Genomic DNA, 19,835 nt, shown 5'->3' on the forward strand with positions numbered 1-19,835 from the left:
TAGAGTTTACAACCATGCGAAGGCTGGTCTTAATTTTTTATGTGAGACATGCCTGAAATCCTACGCGTGTGCACAGCATACGCGCGCGCGTGTGTGTGCTGGTTTGGTTTGGTTTTTGGGGTTTAACGTCCCAAAGCGACTCAGGCTATGAGAGACGCCGTAGTGGAGGACTCCGGAAATTTCGACCACCTGGGGTTCTTCAACGCACAGCACACGGGCGCCTTGCTTTTCGCCTCCATCGAAAAGCGGCCACCGAAACCGCGCGCGCATGTGTGTGTGTGTGTGTGTGTGTGTGTGTGTGTGTGTGTGTGTGTGTGTGTGTGTGTGTGTGTGTGTGTGTGTGTGTGTGTGTGTGTGTGTGTGTGTGTGTGTGTGTGTGTGTGTGTGTGTGTGTGTGTGTGTGTGTGTGTGTGTGTGTGTGTGTGTGTGTGTGTGTGTGTGTGTGTGTGTGTGTGTGTGTGTGTGTGTGTGTGTGTGTGTGTGTGTGTGTGTGTGTGTGTGTGTGTGTGTGTGTGTGTGTGTGTGTGTGTGTGTGTGTGTGTGTGTGTGTGTGTGTGTGTGTGCACGCGCCTAGCCCATATTGGCCTAAACTACCGTATCTATCTGCGATCATCCGTCAGCTTCCAACGTCACAGGCCGACCAGAAATATTTCCCGAGATCACTGCAGAATCTGCACCGGAGAAATGCGTAAGCCTAAGCGTTGCTGTGTTGTCCGCGAGATGTGTCAGCGGGACTTCGCAAGTGATAGATACTGGGCCTTTCCTTTCCGAACCACTTAATTGTCTCTCATTAATTACCTTAACCCACACCAACTTATTTTGTCACTTCAGCATCTTTGATGCTCTATCCGACGGTACCATTCTTTTTTCGGCATACCAATTATAGTTCCTCTTCCACAAATGACAAATACGGAGCCTTTCTTGTGAACCACTTAACTGGCTCGAAGTTTTGAACGAGGCGCAACGAAGAGGCGTCTGCGCGCTGTGCGATGTCAGTGCAATTTAAAGGTCCCCAGCTGGTCTAAATTATGTCAGTGCACGTTAAAGAACCACAGGTGGTCGAAACTTCCGGAGTCCTCCACTATACGGCGTTTCTCATAGCCTTAGTCGCTTTGGGACGATAAACCCCACAAACAAACCAGCCAACTCCGTAGCCCTCCACTTCGGCACCACTTTCCTCTTTTCGCTTTCACTTCCACCTTCCTCCCTTCTTTTACGGCGCGGTTAAGGGGTCCGCAGAACTAGATGTAACAAATATTGTGCCTTTCCCTTTTTGTGAACCAATTATTATAGTTTTTTTTGCTCTAATTAGTTACCTAATTAAACTACATTAACCATTTTGTCACTTGCACACATTTGCTTGACGCTCTATCCGATGGTACCATTCTTTTTCCGATATACCAACTAGTTCCTTTTTACATTGCCTACAAAATCATGCCCACTTGAAACCCGCCTAAATAGCCATACAAGCTTGCGCATTAATAAAATCTACCCCTTAACAGCCCTAACAAACAATGTGAAAAGAATGCTGAAACAAATGTAAGGAGACAATCTTTTTCAAGCAGAGCAGCGCGACTTAGACGAGGACGGAAGGAAGGTTTACAAAGACTTCCGTACTCGTCTACGTCGCGCTAGGTTTTCCCCTGATGGGTTTGGGGCAGGTAGGTCATCGCAGCTTGCGGCGGGGGCTAGCCTGCCACCGAATTTTTATCTGTTGTAGGTCGTCATTGCACCCGCCACCGCTTCGGTGGTGGACGACGGCTGTTGCTGCGGCGCGCGTCTTTCTTTGCCTCTTCCTTTTTTTTCTTCACTATTTTCTCTTCTGTCTGCACGAGGCAGCGGAGGTGGCTCAGCTACAGAGCCAGTAGCAGGCCCATGCATTTTCCTTTCCTTCTTCCTACAGCCACAACACAACAACACGTCGCGCTGCTCTGCTTCAAAATGCCATACCAACTCATCCAGGCATCAGTTCTAACGAGACATAATCTACACCGGCAGAGTACCGCGCGCATTCTCAAAACAGAATGAAGATGGTAATCCTTCTAAGCATGAGAGATATATCACGTGAACGCTCACTCGTTGTATCGGAAGAAGTAGCTGGGTCGCCGTCCTTTGATGTCGACATCGGAGCCCGGCCAGAAGAAGGTCGCCGCCCGCTTGCCCTGCCGCTCAGCCGTCAGCCAGATCTGCGCTGCCAACCATGGGTTCAGTGGAGCGGAGAGAACGGTTACCCAAGAAACAGACCCATATCGACGCACAATTCATAGACTGCACGTAAGCTGTTCATTTTGGCTGAAGAAGTATTGTTAGAACGCTAGCTCTGCTCGACGTAAAAACCTAGTTTCATGTCGTGCCGGGTATCTCGCCTGTGACCAGCCTCAAGGTCAAACCTTCAAAGTCAACTAAAGTAACGTTAACTTTGACCCGTGACTTTGACCTTTGAACTTGACATCTGGCGTTAAGTGACGTCTTCTAGACAGACACTACGTCAACGAATTACATGGTTCATGACGTCAGGAGATTGCGTGATTCCGAAGGCACGCGAAGCGCGTTGCGGAAACATTCGCTCAAGCGAACGCCTAAGAATCTAATACCGCCAACGAAAGGCTTACGGACTCTCTATCAGCATCTCTATCTCACGGTTCAGGGATACTTTACGGGCAGCTCATTTAGTTACCCATGCAGCATCGCCATAGCAAAATCTGTAGAATAAGTACCCATAACAGTATGTTATGGGTACTGTAATATTGCTCAGTATCCTGTAATATTACTCAGTTTCCTGGCAATTTAGGGCGATGTCCGAGAAAGATGGACCTGAAAAATTACTGTCTAGTGCAGGTAAGCATTTAGCATAGTGAATGCGACACGGCGCACAAAGCTGTGACGATGGGCAAATGCCCGTGCTGCCTGAAAAGGCGCATGCTTAGTGATAAAGCGTCGCTCGCCGGAGCATACGTTTTACGAAGGGCAATCTCGTCGCGCGCGTCGACCACAATGATGAGGTCCTAAAAAGGCTTCTCCCAAGCAGCCTTGCGCTTACATATGTATTTGCATACAGGCCATAAAGGGTCGTTCTCGAGCGCGTGCTCGTGCTATTTCTTTTATTTGTATTTTCTTGGGTTGGTGGGGGGGGGGGGGGGGGGTGGGGGGGGGGGAGTTCATTGGCTGTTGAGACATGCCATTGTTTTAGATGCCACAGGGCTGAAAAAAATACTATATCACAGGATGATCATCGCCGTTTAACATGAGAATCAGTGACAGGTGCTGGGAGTGGTTAGTGTAATATTTTATATGAATGGCGCGGCAGAAAGACACGAGGACACGTCACGACTTTCAACTTTCACGCGTGTCGATCCTTCTGTGTTCTCTTTGCTCGTCTCTTTCTGCACCGTATTTCATGTCAAGTATGTGTCCAACGCGCCCAAACGTTCATGATTCTAGAGTATTATTGTTTATTTATCATTACTTTTCTTGACTAAGACGCTCACGACTTCATTGTGTTCATAGCGCTCACAACGGTGCATTGCCATGACGCACGTAACGTGTGACGTCACTGCATGCTCTCCAATAAGCGCGTAGCGGTGCAGTTGCTTCGCCATCTCGCTCTCTTCTCCATTTTCTCCTCGAATTCTTAAGCTTTAAGCCAATTGTTCATAAGTGGGAAACGTATCCGGAACAGCTGCCACTGCATAAGAAAAAAGTTCAAATGAATTGACGGTAGCGTTTACGCCCAGTTTGCATGCGGGTTATGGGTGGCGTTTGTAGCTCTGGGTCATCATCATCACCATCGTCATCATCATTATCAGCAGCAGTATCAATATACCCACTGTAGGGTGAAGGCCTTTCCTCTATTCCTCCGATTAACCCTGTCCTGTGCTAGCTGCATCCACCGGGCCTCTGCGAACTTCCTAACCTCGTCCGTCCTCCTGACTTTCTGCCGACCCCTGCCACGCTTTCCTTCCCTTGGAGTCCAATTTGTTACCCTGAGCGACCACCGGTTATCCTCCCTTCGCACTATATGCCCTGCCCATGGCCATTTTTTTTTCTCGGCTTTCACTAGAATGTCAGTAACTTGAGTTATTTCTCTGGCCCACTCTGCACACTTCCTATCTCTTAATGTTACCCCTACCATTTTGCGTTCCATAGCTCTCTGAGTTGTCCTCAACTTAAGTAGAACTCTTTTCGTTAGCCTCCAAGTTTCGGCCCCATAGGTGAGTAAATATAAGATGCAGCAGTTATATATGAGCGACAGCGGTAAGCTGCTAGTCATATTCTGCAAGTACTTGTCAAATGGGCTCCATCCTAATTTTGTTCTTCTTATTTCCTTTTCATGGTCCGGATCTGCTGTTGCTACCTGTCCTAAGTAGACATAGTCGCTTACCACTTCCGTTGTTTCGCTACCTATTGCAAACTTCTGTTCCTTTCCGAAACTACTGAACATTACCCTAAACATTTTGCCTGTTAGTTTTGCCTATTACCTTTCTCCTTTTTCGGTCTAGGTCATCAATCATCCTTTGCAATTCATCCCCCGAGTTACTTAGCAATGCAATGTCATAAGCGGATCGCAGATTACTAAGGTATTTCGCATCCTCCCATGTCCCTAAATGCTCCCATTTCGAGTCTCTGAATACTTCCTCTAAGCAAGCTGTGAATAGTACTGGGGAGATTGTGTCTCCTTGCCTAACACCTTTCTTTATGGGAATTTTGTTACTTTCTTTATTCAGGACTATTGCTGCTGTGCAGCCAGTATAATATCGTCCAGTACTTTCACATACGGCTCGTCTACACCCTGATTTCGCAATTCCTCCATGATTGCTGAGGTTTCGACTAAATCAAATACCTTTTCGTAATCAATGAATACTATGTATATGGGCTGGTGATAATGTGAGCATTTTTCTATCACTTGGTTCATGGTATGAATATGATCGATAGTAGAGTACCCTTTCCGAAAATCTGCTTGATATTTTGCTTGACTGAAGTCTAAGGTTGTCCTGATTCCGTTAGCGATTACCTTAGTAAACACCTTGAGGCGACGCATAGTAAGCTGATTTGTCTGTAATTTTTCAAGTTCTTTGAATCCCGTTTCTTATGAATTAAGATAATGCTAGCATTCTTCCATGATTCCGGTACCATAGATGTCACCATGGCATTACTATATAGTAAAGATGCCTTACGGCTGGCACATGCCTTCGTCACGAGTAGAATTATCTACTCAACCCCCTGCATTCATGTGCGCAAACATGACGAGGACAAACTCGATGTCATGCATCGCTAAGTTATCAAAGGGCTCTCGACCTTCTCACTGCCACATCCAACCAGCGCTTGCTGGACCTTGGGATGGTCAACACCTATCGGGAATACCGAGAGGCTATTTTTTCAGCTAATATACGCCCCTGTCACAAACGCCACTCGGTCGCCGCATTCTTGACCGACTACACATCCAATGCACCACCAAATTTGAGGAGCGGGTACGAGCGCCAGAGCCCTGACGACGCGCCCTCAGAGTCCTTGCCATCCCTCGCAACATATGTCACACTCTGACCACAATGGCTGTCGCCAGGCACGCGCGGAAGCACTGAGCGACATTATGGTCGACAACAGCATGTATACTACGTGGACATTGCCGGTCCCTACCATGCGAGGTGGTTCACCGCGGCAGTGGTCCACAACGCCAACACAGTGGCAGAACTCACGTTCCACGCCCGCAACACAACATACGTGGAGGAAATCGCGATTGCGCTAGCCTCTCCCTCCCACAAGTGAAACACATTACAAATGACTCCAAGGAAGCCCGTCGGAATTATGAGCTGGGTCGGATACCTCCTCTTACCGAGCTCATCCTACAAAATTGCTGTCGGTCCAGCGACACTCTCCCGGCCACCAGGGACTCCTGGGCAATGAGTTAGCCAATCCAGCGGCCCACGCGCTCTCTCCCGGGGCACTGAAATTTTCTCGGGAAGTCTACTCCGAACCCAATATCTGACCACATTCAAAGAAATTACTACATATTATAAGGACAGCTTTCCGGAACCTTTTAAAGGTCTCCGGAGAGCGGTTGAAAGGCTCCTTCTCAAATTTTTTTACAAACACAATGATGTGCCCGCAGTCTTGAAACACTTCAATGCAGACTTTGATGGGGTCTGCAGTCTGCGTGGAACTACTTCTCGGACGCTTTCCGCATGGTCTGGACCTGTCCATCCAATCCCCATCGTTCTCAATCCTTCAATACCCATCCTTCTAGTGAGGCCTGGGAGGCGGCGCTGCTCAGCTGCCATGACCTACAGTCCCAGCGGACCATGGTCGCTAAGGCGCGAGCGGCGTTAGACGCCATTGGGGCTCCGGAATATGAGCTCCACCTAGATTTGTGAGGGCCTGGGCCTATAGGGTCTTGGTCGAAACACTTTCTTGTACAAAAGAATAGATAAATGTTTGTCACCACCACCACCGCTCAACTGCTGCAGCAGTAACATAAAAAAAAAACAGAAAAAAGCATCGAGGGCCAGAAAAGCCGCAGGCATACAAAGAGAAAACATTCTAAAAGCAAAGCATTTCTTACTGTTTTCCAACCGCACTCGGCGCTGTAAAGAAAGGAAGTTCGACTCCCGGCTACACCGGGGACCATGGGAGAGATATGTGGGAGAATTGCAGGACGAGTTTGAAGGTAGGGCGTAGCAATGACATATAGAAGCGAAATCTTGAGGTATACACTGGGAACATAGAGAGCTTTTGCATGACGGAAATGTAATATAATGTAGGTGTATGCCTGTACAACGATTGTTTGCTGCGCATATGCAATGGCAGACGTGCGGTCGCGCGCCTTAGAACTCCAACGGCCAATATCCTTAAAGCTCTACAGCATCAGTGTAAATAGAGAGATTTAGCATACCGTGATCCGCGATCCTCCATCGTGACCCTCTACCGCTCGCGGCCGGGCCTTCAAGCTGATTGGTTCCTATGCGGCAGGTCTATGTGCCGAAATCCAGTATGTGGCGCTATCTATCGGTATCAAAGTCATCTGGGCATGCGCAGTGGAACGCGCGGTGGCGGATCACGGTGTGCTAAATCTCTCTAATGTCAAGTAAAATAGCGCCGCTCGTCGGGACGTTCGATCACTGCAGTGAGAAATACTTGTGGCTGTAGCTTCACGCCGTCTGTTCGCGCGCGCGCTAGAAGAAAAAACATTAACAATTAACATTGCTTGATCATTTCTCTTTCCCTCGATTTGTTTTTGTATAGAGGCCTCGCAATGAGAGCTCGTTATTTTCATGTCTGACATCTTTGAACGTTTCAAAAAGAAAAAAGAAAGCTTCGATGATGCAACGTGGACGGGTCGGAGAGGACGCAGTTCTTTCCTTTCGAAACATTTCCTTAGTTTACATGAACAATCAGGCTCTACATTCTGTCTCTTTTCTTCTCCTGTATTGCCTGTATGAGTACATTTGTAACTATTGCTTACTTTTAAAACTTTCAATTTGATTTTTCGCCTATTTCACACTATTTGACACTGTTGTCTCAGCATTTACACGGGTTAATGGCTCGTCAAGCCACCAAGCCCGTTTGATTCGGCCCTTTACGCCTAGTGAAATTGAAACAAGCACCTCGACCGGTTTGTCGCACCGCGAAGCATCTTTTTGTTTTGTGTTGTTTTATTTCCAAGTTCGTCGCCAACCAGTCTACGTCACAACGCTGTTAAACTTTTTCACGCTCTTCGCAAGCAGCTCCCGAGGCGCGATGAGTGAGAGGGATTCACCACTCACGGGTTCTGCCTCCCACCAGCGGGCCTTGAAGGACTCTGCGTGTCCGAGTCTGAAGAAGGTCTTAAACTCCGGGTCGTACATCTTGTTGTCCACAATGCCGTGGGATTCAGGCCACAAACCCTGCAGGAGGACGGTGACGTTTTGTGGACATCATCATCTATTTCACACCCGCTTGATGGAGACGCCGGTGACCACGAAGAAGGAGGACAATGAAAATTACTTGTTTGGAAATACTGCCAACCGTTCTTTAGCGACCAGGCCCAGAAGTGTTTATGCGAACGAGCGCGTGTAAGGAATACATTGAACGATGACGCGAGACATAAGGAGACCGTGCACGCTACACTCATGAACGATGAAGGGCAACGGGTGAAAATAAAATGAGAGTAGCGTTTAACTATCATTATGCAATGATGATGCTGTACCATCGCGCCTTCTCATTTCTTTTAATTGCTGCACCTATATTTCTTACCTTCTCTTCTTACTTTCTCATTATTGACAAGTATTTCCTTTCTCAACTTTGCTGCACAAAGTTCTGAGCAACTTCACCTTGCTGTTCGCCCAGTTATTCTTAATCATTTTTGTTTTCGCTGAGTCAACCTTTTCGATGTTAGTAACACCGCGTTTACGAAGTCTTTACATCAATCGCTTTTTTTTTTTTCCAGGGGTGGAGGGGTGGGGGTGGGGGGGGGGGGGGGGCAAGAAATTCTTTCAGTGGGAACCATCTTCCGGTCTTTCTCTCCACTCCCTTAAAAGTGTAAAGGAGGACTTCCCCGTCTCAGAATTCACCACCTGCAGTCGCGACAGAATAGGGGTTGACCACCTCTCAAGGGTAGCTAGTTTAATTCGGAAATGGTTATCTGAAACAGAAAACGACGATGGTACTTCGTTCTGCACGGTTGCAATAAGATTGCTTAACTACGTTTGCCTCAAGTTGCACCGCGGTTGAGTATAAGGGACATTCACGACGAATGGAAGCCGGCTTGTATACCAACAGGACGCCGTATTCTGAACACAAAGATACCAACTGTTATGGATAACGAGGCTTTTAAAAGATAGACAATTAAATAAAAAAGTTATACACCGGTTCCATTACATTCGACCGATTACACAGATGAAATTTGAGCACTGACACTAATTTCTGGGCGCGGATTCCTGGAAAGCTGTTTTCTTTGAACTAGTGGTAACGGGCTGTTTTCGGTGAAAAGGTGATGGATTTTAATCATCTGACGGGAAGATCATTCAATCCAACTTTATTTACGATAAATTCGATCTTTAGTCGAATTTATTGACAAAAAGACAGAAAGAACCGGTTCTCAGTGAGAACACTTGGATAAGGCTGTCCTGGGCGTCACACTAAAGTCTAGTCTGGTATTCTTTGCTTTTAGATGTTGTTAGCCGACAACCTGAAGAAAGACCGGAGGATATATCCGCCACCGGATAGATCCCTGAGTAAAAAGGAATCATACCACTGGAGAAGACTCCAAGCTCGAAATTTCTTTTCGCCCCTGTGGAGGAGTTGGACGGGTGCCAGAGGGCGGAAGAGGGACGGTGCAGAAACCGAAATTTGCAAATTTTGCGGCCACGTGGCAACATTAGATCACATAATATGGATATGCGTTCGTGTCCCAGGGCGCAACGCGATTAAAACTAGTGATGAATGGGAGACCACGCTAAGAAGCTCCGACGAAAAAACTCAGTGATTCACCGTCCGCCTGGCGGCCGAGGCTGAAGACCTCTTCTCCTAGACGGGGCCGGATGTCCTCCGGCCGTATTTCGACAGACTGCCTACCCATGGAGGAAGGAAGGAACTTAGGAGAGGCCCTGACGTAATTTTTTTTTTTTTTTTTTGAAGCCGGCGCAGCCGCGCGGCGACCGGACGCTGCAACGCCTCTCCTCCTCCTCCTTTACCCTCCGCATTCTCTTTCTCCGCGACGCTCAAGTACCTAGAGCCCTTAGGAACGCTGTTGCTAGTGGCCCGAGTTTTCATAGCAACAGCGTCGCCGTTGCTAATGGCCCGACTTGGCTAACCCTAAATTTTGACGTCACTTCCGCCACACTTTCTCCAATGCATTGGGGATGGCAAGGGCCTCTCCTGAGAGCGGTGAAGTTGTTTCCTTCCTCCATGGCCTCCCCGGACACCTGCGTGCGGACCCGGAGGTGGCTGCCGCGCCATATTCGGCGGAAATAAATGTTCTTCCTCCTCCTCCTCCTCCTATTCTGGTATTGCTTTTATTTATTTATTTGACAATACTGAAAGCCTGATTTTCAGGCTCATACAGTGTAAAATTTTTTTCAAGGAAAGAGTGCTTGATGGAGCGACGTAAAGTGCGAAGTCACAATAACTGACAGAGAATAAATATGCTCATACCAGCCTTTTTAAGTGGCATTTCTCGCATCGGAGAGGCCCGATTAGACAATATGTTCTCATAACGGAAAACGGCGCTGGCAGACAAAGGACAAGAAAAAGGAGGACACACAACTGCGCTGCTTTCTTGTCCTTCGTCTGCCAGAGCTGTTTTCCGTTATGCTCTACCAACTCGTCCAGCAACATACATTGCTCAATACGTTCTCCTTAGCGAGATAAATCCAGGAAGACAATATCTTTTACTGTTTTACTTTCTTTTTACCCCTCCATTCACTAGACACGCTGAAGGCAGAAAGGAGACTTTAAAGCATCCTGACGACAGTCTTCAGTCACACCATTCGGTGTAATAGCATCCTTTGACCTAATTTCGTTCTTGTGCGCACTTAGGCGGTACCTCAAGTTGCCCGAGCTGCTTTTGGAACCAAGCCAACTATTCCGGGCGGTTTCGGTGATGTCCTACGTACTCTGCAGCACTTTTTTTTCTTTGTTTGTTTTTTCTCTAAAATTTCCTCGCCTTGTTTTTGTGATCATTTCGTCCACTCCGCGTTCATTAATGCTGCCGTTAGTGCCTAACTGCTGCAGTTTCTTTTCTTTCATCCGCCCCCCCCCCCCCCCCCCTTCTTTTTTTTCTCGAAACAGAGACGCGGCCTCAGCTCGAGGCTTCGCCTCGGGCACTCCTACACTCCTAAGTCTTTCTTTTTTACGGCAATCATAACTGGCTCATAATCACCACCAATAAACCCCGATATCTTTGCTAGTTCTGTTGAGAACGTTTCCCAACACCTTAGAGCGTACAAGCACGCCTCTCTCTCTCTCCTCCCTCCCTCCCTCCCTCTCTCTCTTTCTCTCTCTCCGCATCGGTAGTTCCGTGAGAAACTGTAATAGCGGACGGGGACATCGAGACAGGTACGGTCGCAGCATCGCTCACACCGATCAGCACTGCCGAATCGATTTTCCAGGGCGTGGTGCAAAAAAAAAAAAAAAAAAAAAAAAAAAAAAAAAAAGCGGTCGTCTCAGCCCCTGCAATAACGGCTATACCATACTACAGTCGTGTCGTCCGTTCGAGTAGCTTGCGAGGAGGAAGCAGTAACGGACGACCTGATACCAACATCCACCGGGTGTCGCGGGCGGCCGAAAAAAAGGGAGGGGGTGGGTCGGTAGAACTGGTTATACCCGGTGGGAGCGCGTACAGTGTCCGGCATAATTAATTAGAAATTAAATAAAAACAACACTCGGTCTCACAGAGCTGCCGGCGTTCAAGTCACGCTCGGATCGGCAGCGTGTTATCGTCCGCTTTGTCTAATAACAGGTCTGACGACAGTGGCCGCCTCGCCTAATTCATGCGCGAAGTGTAATAACCCGACGCCGTATAGATACGCTGCGAGAAACGGCCGCATACATCATGGCCCCCGGGCTGACGAGCGTAGTACGTGTGGTCCGGCCCACAGCTTTTTTGGGGGTCATGGTCAAAGCCGAGTTGGTCGCATCTTCATGAGGCGTCCTAGTGTACACCCGGCGCCAAAAGTTTGCGGGTCGCGTGAGCCGAGAAAAAAGGTGCATTTCGAGTCATGTACTACGTGTATTCTGAAATCAAAATATGCTTCAGTGCGGGAATACGCGATATAATAGTCGCCTGTCATTACCGCGCTGTGCGCCAAGTCTGCGCTGATGTTTTTTTTTTCTTTGTTTTTTATCGACTCATGCGCCTCATTCCCTTTTGATTTTGTGTGTACAGTTACCGTGAACACTGTTAGTGAACACTCGAGTATGTGTCTTCGGACCATATCGTGATAACGTACCAGGAGATTCGAGAGGACTTCTGCCGTACCAAGAAATGACACAGTGGATGACGCGGTCTACAATTGGCGGATTCCTAATGATGAGGTTGCACGCGAAATTCACATGCAGCAGCCTTCACAGTTACGAAATCACGGCACACGCGGGTGAGGTGCAGCCGTGTGGACAACATAAGGGATTTGAAATATCCCTCTAGTGTTCTGACGAGAGAGAAATAGATAATAATATTTGTTAATGTAAAGTAAATTAGCCGGGCGGTTCACCCATGTCCGGCAATACGGCCCTCCAGGCCTAACCGATGAGATGACCGTGTGTGAGCCAGCTTCACTTCCCGCTGCTCGTGGCTGAGTTCGTGTAAACTGTACGTGGCAGGGCCAAACCATGTAGAGGATGTCGGAAATATATCCGCAGACCGGACATGACATGCATTTGTGGGGTATTGCGCGTTCTGCTAAAATACGTGACCTATATCAAATGTTCGGGCTTATTCTGTCCCCCCTCTCTAAGAAGACATCGGGGGTTTGGCTGCCATGTATGTTGGAAATGGCCGATACCATATTACAATATTAAATTCTCGTCAACATACCCCGTACTTTATTGTATGCCTGTTCTGCCATCGCAGCACGAGCCTACAGCGGAGAAAAATGTGAATCGCAATGATTTAACGTGTCTCCTCATGGGCTACAAGCGATGAAGTAGTTGATATGGATATGATGGTGATAACTTTATTTGCACAAGTATTTAGACGACAGAGAGAGAGAGAGAAAGTGGTGCCCTCCGTCCAGAACTCGATCGGAGGTTGCTGCCGCTCGGGTCTCAACGACCAGGTTCTGTGATTGTCGAGGTTCGAGCTGGAGATGTTCTCGTTCGATTCCGCCATGACATGCGGCACACTTTCCAGCGGTGCCGACAAGGCGGCGAGTGAGCCAACATGGTCGGCTACTTACGGTGGCGATGGTGAAGTGGTTGGGGAACGTCTTGGTGGGGAACACGGGCCGCATGAAGGGCGCCTTGACGCCGCACCGCGCTAGCCGCTCCAGCGAAGGGTTCAGGCCACGCGACAGGTAGTCCGCGCGGAAACCATCCAGGGAGATCAACACCAGTGGGGGCTCCGAGAAACTGCGACGCATTCAAGCCGTGTGAACTCTCGCGATATTCGAGAGTAACGATGTTGGAGAGCTATGCAGTAAGAATTGTAGAACAATATTCCATCGTGATAAGCACTCAACGAATTGTCATAACAGGCACGGCTTGCTAGAAAAACCAATTGCGCTATGTTGTTGCAATTTAAGTAGGAACGTTCATGTCGGACAGGCAGCCCGTTAAGCAGGACAGAATACGCAGGACTGCGATATACATGTGGCTCCAATATAAAAGAGTCTGCACATGCGAAGTACCATCCGTGTACACAAATTGCTGTGAAGAAAAAGATAAAAACGTACAAAAACTGTGTTTTTCGCTGTCGCATATGATTTAGTAATTAGATGAGCGCGGAAAATTTGTTTCCTGTCATAGTTAATTGCAATCATTAATGGCGAAAACACTATCCGTTGCAGTTGTTTTTACAATACTGACGCCCAAGCATGCTCTGAGGCAGAGAAATTAACGCTTTAATTAGTCAGTAATGTTTGGCAACAATGTGGCATATGCGAGCAGGGCAAGTAGTGAACATGCAAGGCAAAAGGGGAAAGTGATTTAGGCATTCGGCGACAAAGCTCTCGCGCTATTTTGTTATTTTCAAACAAAAAAGGTAGAACGTAGAAGTTTGCGTCGTCCGAAAGTAGGGGTATCGGCTTGTAAGTACTAAGTAACAATAGGGGAACAAGATATTAGACGGATGCAATCAGCAAAGCGTTCCAGTGGTAGGGAACAAGCGTGTAAGGATACAGCCACGGGTACACTCTCAAGTAGGCCCTTTCAGACCGTATTCTGGGTATTTTGTAGCAACAACAACATGGATAGAAGCAGGACTCGCTGAAGCACTGCTTAAATAGCAGGTTATGAATGAGAGCGTAATACGCTAAGGATGAAGACGACAGACACTACAGAGTGACGCGGTCTGCTTTTTTAGAGCGCATGCACCATGCATTAATAACTGACCTGCGAACACTGAAACGCCTCATTCAAATCGGCTCCCCTCCCACGCCGCAATATTAGACGAGGCAATTGACGTCAGTCCACCCTGCACAGATTTGTTCGTGCTAATCGCCGACAAGTGAATTAACAACTTTAACTAACCGCTATCGAAGAATGGCCACATGAATCATGAGCTAGGTATATCAAAGCAGCATGTTACATTGCAGGTGCTCTTGGTGACTACAAACTGCCGAGATCCATGCAAATCAGTGCCATCCTGCGCGTTTTTCCTGTACGCGTTCAGCGATGTGAATGCCCTCTTCCCACCCTGCTCTGGTGCAAGGGAAGGGCCACAACCCTCCTCCTGATTAATCCTAATTCACTTCTTTCTTTCTCTGCACTTCCTTTATATTCATCCATCGCTGCCGAGTCTTTGTTTACAAGCGTTGCTCCTCACCATGTCCGCCCTCGTTGGCGTAAGGAGTGGCTCCGTCGCCAGGACAGGTTTAATGACATGAGCCATCATTAGCCCATCTTCGCTGCATAGATTCGTTGCTGTAGGCCATACAACGTCTTGTCGAGATGGGCGGATTTGTGAATAACGCATGAGAGTTTGGCGGCAGAGATTTTCGTTCTTTCTATATTTAATATAGTGTGCCATGCACCGTTCGACTACGCATTCCTTGCATGCTGCACGGCTAATGTTAATCTCTTCGTTTCGAGATTAATTGTCCGTGCTCTTGCCGTTAGGCGCGGCGGAAATTTATCACATGTTTTGTTTTAACGATGACGGCCCGATATATGAGTGAAACGACTCAATCTATACTTCTGCGGGACACGCAATTTTTTTTCCTCTAAAAAATAAAGAAAAATTAAGGAGAGCTAGCTCAGGCTCACAGAGCTCTGCCGGGCTGAAAACAAGCAAAGGGTCTTGTCTTCGCCTGGCCCAGGCGAAGACAAGTCCCCTTGTTGAATCGTTGACTTGGTTTGCGAACTGAGCCTGAGCCTTGATCGGTGCTCAGCGCATGCTTTGTAGATGCGGGGCTTGTTCTTCCCGTCGAAGCATGCTCACCCTTCGGGGCAGACGTCTTCGTCGGTGATGCATGGCAGATTCTGCCAATCCGAGTCGAACAGTTCCTCTGGGGTATGCAGAGAGAAATTGAGAAGAGAAAGGAACAAGCGTTGTTAGACGCTCGTGAATTCTGTTCTAGAGCTTCGCTTTACCCAAGCATCGCTTGTTTGTCTCCGACTGGCATATAGTGTGCATATTCACAGCTTTTCATATTAGCCCTCTTTGCAGCTGGCGTCAAAATAACGTATTTTAGAGGAACAGAATAAGCAGCTATAAAGTCCATCTCATAAGTTATTTGCAGCACTGCGGAACCTGCAGTTCTCCCGACCAATCAAGGCTGCTGGAGACCAGCAAATAGTTCCTTAAGATACTTGCACGGTGTTGCGCTATATATCAAGCAATTTCTTTAGTAATTGGGAAAACAGTCAAATTAGAAAGATAGTTCTGCGTTTGAATTTTTTTTTTTTTTGAAAAGTATAACGGAAGCAGCAATGCGGAGACCTGCGGCGAGGTGATGCATGCTCCGCAATTCTCAAATGTGGCCTCTGTTCAGACAGCTAATCAGAGATTTTTTGATCACACCAGTTGGGAAATTCCCTTTCAAGAAGTAACTAAATTTAACGTGCAATTTTCGGGTGCTTATAGATAGTGGCCCTATCTAGAAGCGGCCAATAACAATTAAGCTATCTTATCTCTCTCTCTCTTGATTTTATCTTTGGCTATTATGTCTGAATCTAACAACTTCTAATAATGTTTGCTACTGCAAGTGTTCGACTGATTTTATTTGCCAGGTGGTTGTGCATTCGGCAACAATGGACAATCGCTATACTGCCAACCTTCTCGAATACATAAGCAGAACTGGAGTTCACTCCTTGTTTTAACTTTCTATCTCCTGCATCCCATTCCCCCTTTCTCAACTTATGCCTTGTGGCAAACTCTTCGAAAAAAAAAATCTGGAAGTTTGCAGCTTAACCCCAGTTCACTTCGATGACCACAGGCGCCATCAGTATTCGTAAACACCCAAATGTCGACCAATCAGGACGCTGTTTTTCGATCCATTAGTCACATCGAAAGTTTCGCTACTGGTTATTAAAGAACTCTGTCGGCTAACGTCTCCTACGTACACCAGCTGCGCTTTGATTTTTTTTACGCGATAGCGTTAAAGGCACCAATTTTCTGGGAAAAAAGTACAGAGCCGCGTCAAAAATACGACAAAATATTCTGTAGTTCTGTCGTAAACGTCAGATTTTTCTGTAGTTCTGTAGTACTTTTCTGTAGTTCTGTAGTTTTTCTGTAGTATGTTTCTGTTGTCTGTAGTTCTGTAGTACTTTTCTGTAGTTCTGTAGTACTTTTCTGTAGTATGTTTCTGTTGTCTGTAGTTCTGTAGTACTTTTCTGTAGTTCTGTAGTTTTTCTGTAGTATGTTTCTGTTGTCTGTAGTTCTGTAGTACTTTTCTGTAGTTCTGTAGTTTTTCTGTAGTATGTTTCTGTTGTCTGTAGTTCTGTAGTTTTTCTGTAGTATGTTTCTGTTGTCTGTAGTTCTGTAGTACTTTTCTGTAGTTCTGTAGTTTTTCTGTAGTACGTTTCTGTTGTCTGTAGTTCTGTAGTACTTTTCTGTAGTTCTGTAGTTTTTCTGTAGTATATTTCTGTTGTCTGTAGTTCGGTAGCACTTTTCTGTTGTAAGTACAGAAATTTATGATGTTACTACAGAACGTTCTGTTGTCACAACAGGTTTCCCGTCAAAAACCGTACAGAAATTCTGTCGTAACAACGAAAAATGTTCTGTAGGTTTTTCCCACTGGACGGGGCCTTTAAAGCTGTCGCGTTAAAATAACGTTCTCTGGCCGGAACAAGACAGCCGGCAAAAAAAGTATTCAAAAAACCTTCCTTAAAATACTGGATTGGCTCAACACGGCTGTCTAGTTCGCCCTCTTTATATGTACTTCGCTCACCGATCTCTCCGGTCGATAAACGCGTTCAGACAAAGGCAGAATTCGAAGTTAGGACAACAGATGGACAAAGCGGACAAGAAGCTTGTACTGCCTCATCCGTTACGCCTATCTGCCGTCTCTACTACATTCTGCGCTTCTGTCTACGATGGTAAATACAGATCATAATCCTTTTTCTTCTTTCAGAAGTCAGCCCTGGCCTTAGTGGCAGTGTCCAAAACAGCCGAAAGCGGCGCTGCGTTTTCATACCGGAGAGATTTCCCACTTGGTCCCGGGTCCTCTTGCCGGTATGTAGGCCGTGGAAGTAGCCGCCCAGGAAAGAGGACACCAGCAGAATCACCGCCTACATGTGACAGCGCATAGAAGGAGATTGTGAACACAGATCCCCTCAACATGGCAACAAAAAAAATCCGGCTGGCGTCCACTCACCAGCAGGCAGACGAAGAGGATCCGCTTCCAGCTCTGCGAAGATGCGAGCAAAAGATTAAACCCCTATGCGGCGCAGTCTGTGGGCGCTAGCAACTTCCTTACGCTGACATTAATCTTAACTTTGAAATTACGACGTATCAAGAATATTACAGCAGGAAAATATCTTGAATTATTTAATTTGTGCTAGCAGAACTTCGTGTATTGAAAACATAACTGCAAAAGCAGCCTTTATCAATGCATTGGTCAGGGCAAGGCCGAAGTGACAGCCGCCGGAGATACAGGAGTCCTGTTGAAAGTTAAATTCTGGCAAAAACAAACCCTGACGAAAAAGAGAGCCTAAATTTTCTATAACGGTTGAATTTGGATAAGGTGGTTTAACGTTCCAAAGGGGTACTGGCTGTGAGAGGCATGATAGTGAGGGCTCCGAAATTTCGACCACCTAGGGTGGTCGAGGGTGGTCGTGCACTGACATCGCACAGTACATGTTTGTATTTCGTTTCGCCGCCATCGAAAAGCGGCCGCCGCAGCCGAACTCGCGTCGTCAGGATCAGCAGCCAAGTGTCCTATATAGCCACTGAGCCGCCACAGCGGGGCAAATTTTATTTTCTATAATGCCCCATTGGTACGTGTTGGAGCAGTTCTGAATTTTGTTACTGATTTATCGTACGCATATGAGCTTTTCCGCGCAATTATATAGTATTTAGACATTCAGCAATAATTGAAACTAAATTTTAGCATGCTCTATACCTCATTATTTATTGAATCCCGTAGTATACTGTTTTGCAATTACTGGAAAGTTAGTCATGACATTTGGAAAATTCCTGACTGGCCTTATGTTTTTATTGCGAAAGCAATACTACGACAGGTCTAACAGCTCGTCGCTGTGTGCCCTCATGAAGTTTGAATTCACGTTACCCCTATGCCACGGGCAGGAGCTGCCAACACGGCTTGCTCCTTTGATACGGGAGGGTGATATCAGAATCAGCCTGCCAGAACCGTTTGCATCCTCGTTACCCCCACGACACGCAGGCACGTAGGGGAATAACGTAGCAGGCAAAAGAAGCTTCCGCCGTTGCTTTCGCAATTCACCTAGGGTTAACCAGAGCTAGACCATAACTATTTTTTTATTTCTTGGGTATTAGAAGGTTGAAAAATTAGTTGGTGGATTAACTTTGGTTAATCCTGGAGGGAAGCGAAAGCTTGATGTACATGGCTACGCTCATTGCCAAGCTTGGATTAAACACATTGTGCATTTCTCCAAACGCCCATTCTTCATCGGTCTCTTCTGCACGCAGCCTTTCAGGGCCTCATTCCGACGTGCCTTCTTCGCTTTCCGCACGCGCTACTGTAGCAGGGTGTTCGTCCTCCTCCATCTCGCGCCGTGTTGTAACCTAGTCAGGAGCCCGGGCGCTCCTATTTATACGCGTATCACCCATTTAGCGCCATCTACTTCCACATCACACTGACGTCACCTCACGTGACCTTAAAAGTGGTCACTGTTGGCCTACCTGACTATGCCCCAAAGTCACATGGCGACTATACCAGGTTTAACACAGAGGTTTGGCCTCTAAATCTCCCTCAGGGTGGAAACCGTGCATACCGACGGCACCTCACGTGACCTTGACATTGAGAGTGGTGATGGGCCACTTGGTGGCCTACATGACTATGCCCAAAAGTCACATGGTGATCACCAGCTTAACACAGAAGGCTGGCTTCTAAACCTCTCTCAAGGTGAAACCCATGCATACCCGACGGCATCTCATATGTGACCTAGACTTTGACAGTGGTCATGGGCCACTTGGTGGCCTATGTGACTGTACCCCAAAGTAACATGGCGACAACCAGGTCACGTGACGTTGACCTAGACAGTGGTCACGGGCCACTTGGTAGGCTACGTAACTATGCCCAAAGTCACAATGCGACCACCAGGCTTAACAAGAAAGTTTGACCTCTAAATCTCCTTCAAGGTGAAAACCGTGCATACCCGACGGCTCGAACTACCTGGCGTAGTGAAACTTTCGCTTCAAAACTTATGGTAACTTAGATACTTAAGTTGAGGACAACTCAGAGGGCTATGGAGCGAAAAATGGTAGGGGTAACATTAAGAGATAGGAAGCGTGCAGTGTGGGTCAGAGAAATAACTCAAGTCACTGACATTCTAGCGGAAATTAAGAAGAAGAAATGGGCATGGGCAGGACATGTAGTGCGAGGAGAGGATAACCGATGGTCGCTTAGGGTAACAAACTGGATTCCAAGGGAAGGAAAGCGCAGCAGGGGGCGGCAGAAAGTTAGGTGGGCGGATGAGGTTAAGAAGTTCGCAGGGGTCAAGTGGATGCAGCTAGCACAGAACCGGGTTAATTGGAGAAATATGGGAGAGGCCTTCGCCCCGCA

At 47.2% G+C, this 19,835-nt stretch overlaps 1 protein-coding gene across 1 annotated transcript in view; it reads right to left on the reverse strand.

The window, feature by feature from the left end:
* LOC146179473 (ectonucleotide pyrophosphatase/phosphodiesterase family member 3-like) overlaps nt 1–19,835 on the reverse strand; it is a 44,753-nt gene that overhangs the window by 13,172 nt on the left and 11,746 nt on the right. Inside the window, exons 3-8 of the mRNA XM_084579089.1 lie at nt 17,445–17,477; nt 17,265–17,358; nt 15,068–15,134; nt 12,867–13,038; nt 7,758–7,877; nt 2,077–2,186 (exon numbers count right to left, since the gene is read on the reverse strand). Coding sequence (XP_084435215.1) covers nt 2,077–2,186; nt 7,758–7,877; nt 12,867–13,038; nt 15,068–15,134; nt 17,265–17,358; nt 17,445–17,477 — 596 coding nt within the window. The remainder of the gene's footprint in view (nt 1–2,076; nt 2,187–7,757; nt 7,878–12,866; nt 13,039–15,067; nt 15,135–17,264; nt 17,359–17,444; nt 17,478–19,835) is intronic.

This window comes from Amblyomma maculatum, chromosome 9, assembly GCF_055883805.1.
Source record: "Amblyomma maculatum isolate TAMU_Amacu chromosome 9, ASM5588380v1, whole genome shotgun sequence".
In the NCBI taxonomy this organism is placed as follows: domain Eukaryota; kingdom Metazoa; phylum Arthropoda; class Arachnida; order Ixodida; family Ixodidae; genus Amblyomma; species Amblyomma maculatum.